The sequence below is a fragment of the Fulmarus glacialis genome, unplaced genomic scaffold (genome assembly GCF_000690835.1).
Source record: "Fulmarus glacialis isolate BGI_N327 unplaced genomic scaffold, ASM69083v1 scaffold9932, whole genome shotgun sequence".
Classification (NCBI taxonomy): Eukaryota; Metazoa; Chordata; class Aves; order Procellariiformes; family Procellariidae; genus Fulmarus; species Fulmarus glacialis.
The window spans coordinates 61,831-76,005 of record NW_009199886.1 but is presented as its reverse complement, the minus strand read 5'-3'; the positions used below and the strand labels follow the sequence as shown (position 1 = coordinate 76,005).

At 39.1% G+C, this 14,175-nt stretch overlaps 1 protein-coding gene across 1 annotated transcript; it reads left to right on the top strand.

Annotated features, from left to right (window-relative positions):
• Positions 1 to 5,468: 5,468 nt before the first annotated feature.
• On the top strand, positions 5,469 to 12,862 carry GDF10 (growth differentiation factor 10; the record flags this gene model as incomplete). The annotated part of the gene is made up of 2 exons (XM_009573408.1): positions 5,469 to 6,376; positions 11,834 to 12,862. Coding segments are annotated over 2 exons (1,100 nt in total), but the record flags the coding sequence as incomplete, so codon positions are not given.
• Between the last annotated feature and the right edge of the window lie 1,313 nt (positions 12,863 to 14,175).

Below are 14,175 nucleotides of genomic sequence, written 5' to 3'. Positions count from 1 at the left end.
CGGGTTTGCGCCGAGGTTGCCAGTGACTGCGCGGGGTATCACGCTGGGTTAATGCTGGGGGGGCCCCTGCCAACTGCACGGGACACGGTGTCTCCGCTCTGCGGACGGCTTCCCACCTTCCCCGGCTCCCTCCCCTCTCCCGAGAGTATCTGCATCAAGGTATCTCCCTTCAGAAAGCCTCCGTTGCTGGGGATGCAAACCACTGGCAAAAGAAGCGCTACCCCCGGTGCACATCACACTGGGTCGAAAGACCTTTTCAGAGACACTTGGAGCATAAAACGAGCAGTGAGCGCTCCAGCCGCAGGTCTTCTCCTCCGGCTCTTCTCGCAGGCTCACAAGTTTCCGTTAGGAAGAGTGCCGCCTACGGGACCGCCTAAAACTGCTCGGGATCTTAAAGGCATTGCGCTGCCTAAACCTGAGAAGACAGGCGTCTGACCTCCCTCTCCCCAGCTTTACTTGGCTTGAGTATGAGGGTGGAAGAGCATACATACTGCGTCAAAACGACATTTTCATTATCCCAGTCTTGCTTCAAAATAATAAAGAGGAGGTTTGCATAGTTAATACTCTTTAAATTTGTTATCCTTTGCCAAGGAAACTCAAAACATCTTTTCTGGAAAATGCCTTCCTTCTTTGGTTAACTCTTACAAACTATAACTAAGATCTTAGCTCTTAAAATAAGAATTATATCAGTTTCTAGAATATAACTTTTGTTACATTGCCAGAAATATTCTTTTTTTTTATAGGCATATCTGATAGATGAATTCAAAATTTGCTTTTGTGAGTTTCAGTCTATTTCTCCTACATTTAAAAGTCTCATGTATAGAATACAATACAGCATACAGTGTTTTAGGGAATGGTTACCATAATATCGCACAATAACTCATTCTCTAGTGCACCCCAACTTAATTTCTATCCTGTGTCAAATCCAAGGAGGAGGAGATCCCATGGAAGGGTAAGTGGCTAACGAAAATGTCTAGAAGTCTAGGAGTTAGGATGTAAAGCGATCGCAGACATTTGAGAGAGAAATACATTGTCATGCTCTAGATCATTAGCTAGCAGCTGCTAACAGGGGTTAGGAAGAACTTCCACTGTGGATGGTTATTCCATGACCTCCTGCTATCACTCTTATTTTTCTGTGAACTGAGCAGCTGATACTGGCTGCTACCCAAGGCCCTGGACCACAAGAGTGATTTGGGAAGAATGCAAGGATTACACTATACTCTTTTTCTTCATTTTTCAATTAATCTGTTGAACAAGTTACTTGCACCTAAGCGGTTTAAATTCTGGTTTAAAACACTAAAACAGCAGCATTTTTGCCCCACAGATAGACTGTACTGAACAATTACAAATCAGTATTATTTTGCTTGTCTGACAGATCATGAAACCGAGGCAGAGATGCTTGGAAGTAACTTGTCTTTCTATGCAATGGAAATAAAGCACACCTATGTCCAAAATTCCTGTCTCCTGTGTCCTATCTGTGTACCTTCTCTACCGGATCCCAGCTCTCCCCAGTAACATGGCATGAAAGCAGAAACTCCTCTGCAATGTTCCTTTCTTATGACAATAAATTGTATTTCTTAAACTGTTCATCACTAGTTGATGAATTACAGAAATGAACCATAGAATGACACAAGATGAGGGAAGGGAGAAGAACCTTAACTGGCAGTATGTTTTTTCTTTATCTCCTCCAAGAGACTCTAGTGTTTTCTTCTGAAAGAAGAAATTGGCACATTCTTCTAACAAGATATGTGGAATGTCTGTTCTTTATAAAATAAGGATGATAATTCTGATCCTATTTAGATAAGCGAAACAGAATACACCTACAATAATTTCCTTTTCATTATGCCAAGCAATGGACTTACTTTTTTTTTTTTTTTTTTAAAAGGGTACCTTTCAGAAAATCTGTAACCTTCTGTTCCTATGCTGCAGCTTAAGGCTGTTTGTTAGGGGACACTTGAGCATCAGTGTTAGTTATGGTTGTCAAGATGAGGGCTCCAGAGGTGCAAAATGTCAGTCCAGACTTAGTTTCCTTCTCTGTCATATGCATTATTGAGGTCTCCTGAACTACACAGTTGTATTGCCATCCTACATATCCCTTACAGGGTATAGATGGTGTTGATTGGGTTACTGAATATGTAGTATTTCTCCATATTCAATGTGAGGCACTTGCTATGTATATATGTATGTGCTATTTGCACATGTTCTAAATACAACTTCTTCATGTTCCTCTAGCAGTACTTATCACTTCAGGAAGAGTGCTTCACAAACACCTGATCACATCTCTCAGCTCACCTCTACGTGTGTTTGTAAGAGTTCATTATTTCTCTGATAAGGAGCTGGGAGACAGTCTATGAACTAATTTCTTAAGTTCTCTTTTTTCTTTAGGTGCTTTCCAGTTTTCAGGGAACTTTGTAGCTCTAGAAAACAGCACCAATTGACTGAAGTTAGTTACACAGCCAAGTCCTAAGTGGTTTGTGACCAAATGTGAAATATTAAGTAATTGTCCAACTTCACCTAGGTTGCTGAGACTGGGGGGAATTAGTCTTCATGGCAGCAATCTGCTGCCTAAGCCATGAAACTTCCCCATAAATTGACTCTTGCAGCTCAGGTTCATTCTCTGAACACCATCCATCCTCTGTGCTAAACGAAGGAAAGGCCTTGGTGAATAGTACAAAATAAGACTGTATCATAATGCATATGTGCAAGAAAACCAAATCAAGATTACCCAGGGAACTGTAATTCTGGCCTCTAGAGCCTTGCTTTAACATAATTTCATAGCTTAAAATATTTTAAATGAGGTTCTCTGCATATTTCTTTCTAACAAATGTATTATCAGAAATACCATGTAAATCTGTTTTGCTAATCTTCATTTACTGCAATGCGACATTCTCCTATGTGGATTATGCAGTAAAGGCTAATATTTAATTTCCTTAGCCACTTGCCTTTTTTTTCTCTGCCAATCTCTTGCGTGTATCCTCCACCCATCTTGCCTGTATTCCTAACTTGAAACTGTCTACAGTGATCAGAGGTAGATACAATCAGTAAAACATTAACAGCTTTAATGTATACAGCTAGTACAGTTCAACTCAGAGTAGACCTGGAAAATGTAGCAATGCTTGGATGACAGGCTGGTAAAAGCCTGAGCAATCTGATGCAATATAATAACATGACTATGCTCCATCCAAAACTCAGGTCTCCTCAATTCCTAAAAAGCCTGTACTTCCAGGCTTCTGGCTTTTCAGTAGCTGCAGATTCACAGATTCTTATTCTGTTCCACAAAGAATTTTGACTTTTGAAGGGTTTGTTTCACTCTAGAATGCAAGTTAATTTAGATGAATTAAAACTCCCTTTCTCTGAGCTATCATTACAAGTTACTTTCCCATCTGAAACCCTGGATTCTGGTATTTGAAATGCCTTTATCCCAGCAATGCATATGCTTCATAATCATATCTGTAGAACTGATAGCGCTTGGAGCATTCTACTACTAAAAAAAATATTAAAAATTTCAACAGTATACAGCTCAGGTGGGGACAGGCAGTGGATAGACTCCTTTTTTAAAAAATATGCCTTCTGAAATGAACAAACATTAATAACAGCCTGGTGTTCTAAAGGAAGTACTACGATTACTCTCTTCCTTGGTCTGAAAAATAGGCTAGCAGCCTTGTGAAATTTCTATGCTTCAAAGACCTGAGTAGAATCTAAACTCTCAAGTTTTTTTATAGTAAGAGCACCTGTGCATAAGATTAGTGTTGTTTAAAAGTTTACTGACAAGAATCCTGTCCTGAACTGACAGAAACAAATAGGTTCTCATCACAGAATACTGTTTCTGTTAGCCTCTCTGCCACCTATGAAACCATTATGTGGGCATCAGTACAAGCTGTTCCACTTCACTGCATCAGGAAAAAAATACAGATGGTGTAGATGGAAATTGCATACTTGAACACTTGTACTTTCAGACTGTCTATGTGGGCCTGGGATTAATGAACATCCTAACCTGCTGTGGTTTAGTCCAAATGAAGGTTCTATCCAGCATGTACTGGAAGACAGCAAGCACCAATTTAGTGAGATATAGCACTATTAACTTCCACCTTTCAAATGAAACTGTGCTTAAAAGGAAGAATGTTCTGACAGGTGGCAGTTAACAGTAATGCCTTTCTGTTGTTGCCAAAATTTCTGTGGCTTATCATCCACAGCGCATTGAAAAAGAAACTTAAGTGTTTCTGAGAAGACTGGCTGTTGGGTTTGTTGGTTTTTTGCTTGGTTTTGGTTTTTTTTTTCCTCCCTGCTGCCAGAGAATTTCCAGGTATGTCAAAAAGGGCTGCCAGAGGGTTTGTCCACTTGGGTTAACTAAAGATGCAAACTTACCCACTGTAGTCCTTTGATGCATTCTAAGTACCAGTCTGAGGTTGGGAGAACAGGAATCACTTCCTAGTTCTGCCACCACTTTCCCGTATACTCTCAAGCTAGTAAAAAAAAAAAAAAAAAAAGCAACAAAACCAACAACTTTTCACAAGGACAGACTGTGAAGGCATGGTCTTTTGATTCTGGGATTACATTTTAACACACTAAGACAGGTTTCTACTGTTTAAATAAACATGTAAACAGTTATTAGGGTAAAATTGCTCATGTTCCTTGAGAGGAGGGTAGAGATGTAACGTGAGCACAAATTGTTCAACTAGCTAAAAAGAAGCTATATCAAAAGGAGTTTGAATTTTAAAAGTCAGCTCCTATTCAACAGTAGTTGTCAGTAACTTCAAGCAGACTGAAACACAAGTCTTAGAAACGAAGCAGGTTTCACAGTGCTTTAAACAAAACTCCTACATGATGTATACCTAAAAGGAGGATTGCTCATAAGAGTAACAGCCCCCAAAATGTGCCGCACTGCTTTCTTCCAACCCCCTTGTGAACTGTCTCTTGTGCACTATTTACGGATTATGAACTTCATATACTGTTGCCCACAGAGTTAGCACCTAGACATCTTTAAGGAATCTTTGCAGTCAGCTTTAGATTAGACCATCTTGAATATTAACTGTAAACCTGGTTTTCAGCTAGTATACTGAGGAAGGTACTGTTCTGAGCTCTGCCACAGGCAAATTTGATAGCTTCTCTGAGCTTCAGTTTGTTATAAATGAAATAGAAGCAAGGATTGTTTTTCTTGCCTGCCTGGAATGAAAGGCAGTCTGAAACTGAAAATCTCTGGGAAGAGTTTTATCCCTCATATATACAAAAGGTACCCAGTGTGTTAGACAGTCCCAAAGTTATTGTAATATTGCTATTAAATATTGTTAGGGTTTTTTCCTCCTCTTATCCACCATAGTTTTAAGCTGTAATGACAAGCTCACTATACTACCTGATTTGAAGTGGGTAAGTGAAAAGCAAAATTTGTTAATCCACTTATATAGGAATAAGGGTTTGACTACCATTTTTGGTCTCAGATATTTATCCATGTTTTCCTTGCTTTCTTGCAGAATTCTTGGCCCAGAAGCCCTTGTACTGCTTCAATCTGACATCCATGCAGGATTCAGAGATGATCCTTGCTGCCACTTTTCACTTCTATGCTGACAAACGCCCTCGGCACCGGGAAGTGTTTTGTAAGCGGTCCAAGAACTCATCCTGCCGCCTCCTTCACCTGCCTCCAATCCTGCGGCTCAACCTCATTTTCCAAAGCATTCACCAGAATTCTGCCTATGGACTAGTGAAAGGGAACATCACTGTGTTTCTTCAAAGGCGAGGGGCTTGGCATTCAAAGGACATTTCACACATCATAAAAGAATCAAAATGGGCTGGAGAGCTCATTCTCTGCGCTGAGCTTGATTCTGGCGAGAAACACCAGGGCTTCCCTGAACAGGTTGCCAGTCATTTACCTTATATACTAGTTTATGCCAATGATCTTGCAATCTCTGAACCTAACAGTGTGGCAGTCACCCTACAGCGTTATGATCCATTCCCTTCCAGTGATGGGGACCCAAATCTGTCCCCTAATGCTTCTATTGATACCCGAGTGAGGAGGGATACGTACCTCTCTAGCTCTATTCAGAACAATGAGTTGCCAGAAGTAGATTATAACAACAAGAAATACAACAAACATGACATATGGGAGAATGCCTACAAGTCCTTGAAACCAAAAGCCTCACGCAAAGACCGAAGGAGAAAAGGGCAAGAAAATACAGAAACACTTACAAAGTCTCAGGTGCTAAATTTCGATGAGAAAACAATGAAGAAAGCAAGGCGAAAACAATGGAACGAGCCAAGGATTTGTTCAAGAAGATACATGAAAGTTGACTTTGCTGATATTGGCTGGAATGAATGGATCATATCTCCCAAATCATTTGATGCCTACTACTGTGCAGGGGCATGTGAATTTCCAATGCCCAAGGTAGTATGCCTTTTTGTCGTTGTTAGCTTGCAAACAGTAGATCTACTGTTCTGCCTATGTAACTACTTCTTTAGTTAGCTTTTCCTTTAGATTTTTACCTTTTTCACTGTGTTCTGTTGCCTTGTTCAGCCTAAAAAATTCAAGCAATATTGTTTCCATCGACTTATTCATCAGAGTGCAAAATGATTCCAAGTTATCTTTAAATGTAATCTGAAGAACAAGAAAAATGTCTCAGGTTTATCTTACAATTTCTCATCTTATATCTTGAAACCATAACATAAAGACTTATGCAGCTTATTAAAATACAGTTACACACACTAAATCATCAAACTACTCTGTTGTGGTAGCAGAAGTAAAAGTATTATATGCTAATAATAAAACAAGCTAGTGTATCAGAGTATTTCTGAATTCCACTGGTAATACCTTAGGAGAAAAATGCAGAGTAGTGACACTGAGGTATTTTTAACTTTAAGAAACTGCTTTGAAAATAAGAATGCTGGTTAAGCTGATATTTGTGTCTCAAAATTCTCTGATGCTTTTTTAATTTACTAAATTCTTAAAATTAAGATAATGCTGCTGGAACAAAAAAGTTGATTTACTTTATGTGGCTGGAAATGCCACATAACTGTCTGTAACTCTCTAAAGCTAGCATACTGAATTTCTCCTATAGAAGCAGTGTGAAATTTGCTAACAGAGAGGCAAACATGAACTCCTGCTCCAATGGAATTTTGATTTGGCCCACTACCACTCACTTGCTCTATGGCAAGGAGTTGAAATTTTGGCAATCCTATGTAGCATGAGAATTATCAGCATTTTATAGGGCTTTCAAGTAATGGGGCAGGGGAGGCTTTGAAGCACTGCCTAACCTGCATGTTTAGAAACTGTAATTATTTTGCAATTCTACCTACAAATAGCCTGATTATTTATTCTACTGACATTTTTGCATATGGTCACTTGGCACATAAATAATGGATAATGTTTTACAGCAGAGAATTTCAAAGCTCTGAGACAGGAATCTGCCCTACTTTACATACAGGGAGATCGATGTATGTTTGTGTTGAAGTAAGTAGTATGATTTCAGGAAGAGTTGATATGCAGGCTAGTTTAAGTCCAGGTAAAGTGGAAATCCAGACATCACAGTAGGGTGTACAAATCTGACTACATGTTCTTGTGTAGCTGGCCGATGCTGAACCATGTATACACAAATTGATACACGGTCTGGTAAAAATTAAAGCTTGCAGAGGCTCACATACAACTTCACTTTTTTGTTGTAGTATAAAGAGATCATGCAACACAATCACCATTTAACTTACCAAAACAAACACAGCCTGGGAATATGGGTCCTCTGCCATAGACCCACAGTCTAATGCACCATTCATACATACCAAAGCAAAAAAAAAAAAAAAAAAGAATACACTTAACACATCTGGCTTCTTGCGAGCAGAATAGCATGACACAAAAGCTGACAGAACCAAAAGAGAATGGATCCGTTTCTAGCTGGAATAGTTAAATAAGCTTATACTGCTGACTTATTTAATGTCTTATCTAGAAATATTACTTGCTATATAATAAAGATTCCCTTGTAAATCAAAAACACTTTAGTTCTCATTTTGATACTTGCTTTCTAGATAAACTAATGTGGCTGCACTAGCGTCTTGGTGCCAAAAAAAACCAACCAACGAAACAAACAAAAAACCCAGAGAAATTTAAAACTAAATCACAGATACACAGATTTGGGGATTTTTGGTTTGACACATTCTTTGATTGGGTTTGATTTGGAAGAGGTCTACTTTTTGTTAGCTTTTTATTTTTAAGAGAGGGAAAAAAAAAAGAGGCAAATTCACAGTTGTAACTTTTTTAAATTACTGTTTCCAAATGAACAGAGATAACTAGGACATCAGCATGAATGAAGCTTCAGGTCAGAGCATAAGAATTGCTAAGTATTATGGAGGGAGAAATAGCTTTTGTTCTTGCATATATACCCTAAGTCAGGAAAGCATGCCTATGATCTTGGCACTCCTAAGCCAAAGGCCAGATTAAGGCTATTCATGAAGACTTGGTCTACACAGTCAACCTGTGATGGACAACAGATACCTTACTTCCAAAGTACTCTTTTAGAACAGTGGAGATAGAATTATATACCTGGCATGTTGAGAATCATTACATTGTATGATTTTTTTTTTTTTAAAGTATCGGTACATCACTCTGCACATCTACTTTAATAACTGCAATTCTTGATCTAGAAACATAACAGCTCTGGTACCAATTTTGTCATAGCAAGTTCACCTACCTTAATGCTGAAGTTTTTATTCCCTGAACTGTGAGGGGGAAGACTAGCTTCCATGGTTAATAATGGCTGGCTGCACTGCTACATTTGCCAAATAAATGCTAGTCCTATGTGTGGTAGAAGTAGGTGGGAACATATCCTTTCCGTGGTCTACAGTAATTAGAATTCTCTTGATTTCATCCTTGTAAGTGTATCAGTTCATGAGTTTCATTCTGAGAGCTGAATTCAAACCTGAAAACAAAACTTTCCTGAAGCTAAGAAGTAAGGCTTATTAAGATGAGGAGGTGTGGTGTTTTTTGAGGGGCAAATTCATAATAAAACAGACTTTAAAAGAGTGTAAGCCAGGAAGAAGGGGAGGGTCTAACCTGCTGTTCAATTGCTTTTTGCCTACATCACCATCCTTCTATTTTCTGAGGCCCAAAATGTTCCTGAGCTAGGATTGTCCTAGAGGTTAAGTAAGAGTAGAACCTGGCCTGCTGTATATTGTAGCCAGCTTAGTAGCCAGCATTTAAAACATTAGCACTTCCTCAGTGCCATCACTACTGGGCATTCAACTCATTATTTCAAGCTTTTCACTTTAGCACATTGGTACAGAGGCTAATGTGAAGCCTAGCCCATGATCGCTGAACACTCATGCCAGGTTTCCAGAAGGGCTGGAAAATTCGGAGCCTGGCTGGATGGGGGATGAGTGTGCTGTCTGGCTCTGCTGTGGCTGTAGGGCTCAGGCAGCCAGATTCTGTACAGAGTAATAGTCCATAATAAGCATTTTTCTCTACAAGCATTTTTGTACATAGTGTTTACAATTGCAGGCATTAGAAACCAATTAGTGCTGTTGTCTTAGTAGACAGCTGCTCACGCTAGACTTTGCTCACATCTATTTGTTCCTTGCAGATATTAGAGAGTGCACAGCTGGAGAAGATCCTAGTAGGGTCTTCTGCAGGTTCATACCCAGGAATCTTGTAAGTCAGTAACTGGCACTGAGAGCAATGATGGCTATCCACTGCATGGGGTCAACAAATTCTGTTTCAGTAGCACATTAGGATCTGTGACTGTCTCAAATAACAATATGAAATAATAAAGGTGCTAGGAACACTTGAAGAGGCTTTTCATAAAGGTTAAAGTAAGAACTTGATTCTAGAAGATCTAACTCTCTGAATTTCTAAACTCTGCAGTTGCTTAAACACACAAAAGCTACTTCTGTCTCTCTCTTGCTGTCCAGATTTGCTGACATGGCCAATGCGGGTAGAAGCTTGTTTCTACTTCACATAGCAGCTGTGAGACTAATTCACTGCTGCTTGTTTGTGGACAGCTTTGAAATCTAAAGATGAAGGGTGGCATGAGAGAGCAAGCTGTTGCTAATTATGCCAACATATGCTAATTATAGAAAGGCACTTTCCAGGATTGGTCACTTGTTGGGCATTAGCTATAGGGATGCTGCCTTCAAGCCCTGAAGGATCAAGGACGGATTCCACAGTTCCTCCTTGTAATGGCTCAAATGAGGTTGCTTTAGTTAAGGAACATCTGAAAGCCTTAATAGCAATTAAGGTTTGGATCTGATTTGCTGATATGTTACACTTAAAGCAAATGTATCAAAACTGAATTATCCTAAAAAATAGCTCCTTTGTTATACCCATGGACTACGTAACTTTTCATGTTGAAATGAAAAATCATGTTTTGCATATAATCAATTATTATTTTAAAAATAGAGAAGATATAGGAGACATTAATTCTTACTTGAAGTATCTGCTTCCATGTGAAGGTGTGCAAAGTCCCTATTTGTTGTCCCTCAGATGTAATTTTCCACCTGATATACAGCTATGTACCAACAGTGATGAAAGATTTCATGTGCCACATATACCAGATCTGTGCAGAAAACTTGTGAAACTGTACCAAAAAGCCTGATATGACTAATACAATTTTCCTATTGTTACTGTACTCATTTGCTGGGACGGTATTCAAGCATGACAACTGAACAGGAGCCACTGAAGCTTCAGCCTCAGTGGTGGGTTGCATGCCATACTACTGCCTCATGTAACTGGAGCACATGCATTCCATGCCATGCTGAGGCCATTACAAAGAAAGTCTGTCACTCCATCACCAGTAAACCTGTGCTTGACTGTATGTACCTCAAGCAACAGAAGTGGTGAAAACTGTTCAGTACTGTTCAGTTGCTCAGACTACAAGGGTCAAGTGTAGCTTGTGAATAAAGGCTAAAAAAAAAAAAAAATTACATTTAACTACTAAACAGTATACTATTTACATATCTTAACTTTCTTGTTTTCTTATTCTCACTGCTGTTATGCCTAATGGCTGCCTCCTCTTCTCAAATATTTTTCCGTGTGTTGTTTACTGCATCCAAAAATCAACAGTAGAAATAAAATTGTGGCTCAGTACCCTCAACAGTATATAGATGTAAAGCTGCTGTGAAACTTCACTTCATACTTTTCCTGCCCTCCCAGCCTTTTGTTTTCTTCTCCCACTTTGAGGCTAGCTTGTGGGGGGAAAGCCTGGTGAGGAAGGCAAAGGGAAGCAGACAAAGACTACAGGTATGAAGTACTTGTTTGTCATGGGGTTATGATCAGAAAGGCTCTGTCAGGTTGTTTGACTATTCTAGGCAAACTCCCCCCTGTGGATACTACTTCTGGAGCACTCTGCTCTTTTAAGAGAGAGTAATTACTCCAGGAAAAAGTAACTAATTCCAGGTTAGCGTACATGAGGAGAAATACCACTGGAACATAGGGATAGTTATTTTGGAAATACTTACAGTAGCCAATTTTCCAAGTCATACAAGAGGTCAAGAAAACAAAAGATAACCTCTTACGACTGAGAAGTTTCCCCACCTTAGTCCTTTTCTCCTGCATGCCTGCCTCCAGCACCTAGTAGGTGCAGTCAGGGACATTCTTTCTTCAGGCTACTGACTGCTGGCTGTGCCACCAGTGCCCTCCTCTGGTATTTATGAAGGCAGCATAAGGAACACAAAATATCTGTTGGATACACCCTGTGCAGGAAAGCTGGAAGTGTGAGGGACTGAATATGCTGCATGGCCCTGAGACTCAATCACACATACTCACTTTTTTGAGAAACAAAAAAACATAATTGTTGTTTCCAAGTCCATCTGGGAAAGTGACTGCTCATAAATGAAGCGATAATTATTTCCTTCTCTGTTCCAGATTGTCCGGCCATCAAATCATGCTACAATCCAGAGCATTGTAAAAGCAGTAGGAATCATTCCCGGCATCCCAGAACCCTGCTGCGTTCCTGACAAAATGAGCTCGCTCAGTGTCCTGTTCTTAGATGAGAACAAAAACGTTGTTTTAAAGGTATATCCCAACATGTCGGTTGAAACTTGCGCCTGCCGATAAGTTCATACAAATACATCTTTAACGAGACCCACGCATACTGCCCGACTACACTGGGAAGGTTGTAAATGGGAAATGAATCCACTTGTGTTGATGAACGAATGCAAGCCTACAATTCCTCTACAGAAAGCATGCGGAGAGACTAAAATGATACACATGCTCACCTGGAAGGATATGTCTTACTGTTATCATTTGTCTTTCATATTCATCTTCCAGGAATTCAATACTTTTACAAATATCTTCCTAACCCACCTAGCCAAAACACCTGGTGTTTAGTGAGAAACTTAAGTGTAAAGTTTTCCATAATCAAAGGACTAAAATATGTTTTTATATGCTATTTTTCTGACTATTTTATCTCTTCAGTTAACCAAGAAGATGGGAAGTGAACTTGCAAAGGCAGGCTTATTTTAGAATATCCCTTTTGTAGGCAAATCAAAACTTTTTGCCTAAAACACTCATAGGCTTAATCTCCATATTTATACTGAAAAATGCTGTAATAAAGGGCTTAAAATTTATATTTTCTTCAGGATGCAAGTATAGCGCACTGCATAAGCTTTCATATAAGCAGTACATTAATATAGCCATTTTTGGTTATCCTTCCTTAATATATAATTTGTTCGACAAAAGACACGTGTAATATCCCACACTTTCGGTTTGCTGGATAATTTCAGGTTGTTAAACATATTCTCTGAGTAACACATACTATACAGTAATATGTTGAAATACTAAAAAATAAAATAACCAAGATTTATATTTTTGTAAATTATACTTTATATCCTCTAGATTGTTACATGCTTTTAACAAAAGCTAATAAATTAAAGGTACAGTAGTATCTAAAAAGTTGATTTGTCTTTCTATATATGCACTCTGTTACATTCTGTTAATTAGATGGAAACATGTAAATACATGTTAAGCTTGTCATAATGCCCCTCAATAGATTAAAGACAGAAGGGAATACTATGATCATCTAGACCGACCTCCTGCATAGCACAGATCAAAGAACCATACCCAGTGGTTTCTGCACCATGCATTATGGAACTTCTGTTTTGAGCTTGGGAATGTCTTTGAAAAACATGCATAAATTTGGCTTTAAAGATTTCATGTGATGGAATATCTCTACTGGACTACAAGTAGTTGTTCCAAAAGTTAGTGCTCTTTGTTCAAATGCGGTGGCTTAATCCTAGTCTGAATTTGTTGAGCTTTAGCTTCAATTCACTGGCTCTTACTGTAACCTATTTTATTAGATCCCTTTTATCTATTATCCAAAATACTTCCACTGTGTATTTTTAGTATATAGAGCAGGGTCAAATTACATTTTGGCTAAGATTTAAATAGGTACTTTGATTTCTCATTCTAAGCCTCAAAACAATTTCTCACAGCTCTTTTCTGAACCCTTTCCAGAACTTTCATTAACTTTCTTTTCCAACAATGAACATCAAAATGGGACACAATATTTGGCAGTGGTTCTGTTAGAAGTCTTTATAGAAATAAAGTCTCTGCCTCCCTCTAACTCCTGTACAATCCTCTCTTGATACATTCATGGTAGCCCTTGTAACTGCAGCACTCCTTTAAGAGCTTATGTTCCATCACTTTGCCTGTCAATCCTCTTTCTCAGTGTCCCTGCGTGCCAGGACACACTTGCCACATACTCCATTTTCACCCACCTGCTGTACAATAGCATAGGCAGACCAGGAGCAGAAGAAACTTCTGAAGTCTGTGACGTAGCACCGAGTGCAAGATATGGAGTGTTTCCTCCTCAAGAGACAGTCTATCCTTCTGCATTATCTTACACTATTAAGAGTTGTATTGTTCAGCGGAAGGATACTACACACACTACCTTCTGATGAAGGAAGGCTCTTACCCTGCTAAGGTGCTAGGTAACTTCTGCCACCAATATTACATATTCCTGTGGTGCAGATTCCCAGGCAACAGAGGTGTGTAAATGTGGCACTTCCTGCTAACCTACATAAAAGCAAGATTCAGTGTGTATGGGAGTGTCTGCAAAGTTATTCTCACAGCAGTTCTTGCTATTTCCTCCTAAACAGCTCTCAATAAGAAGAGGATAGTTCTAAGGCACCTTGTAGTGAATGCCAGTTATGACACCTAGGCATTTCTTCTTCTCCCAAAGTACTACAGTGATATACACTGGAACT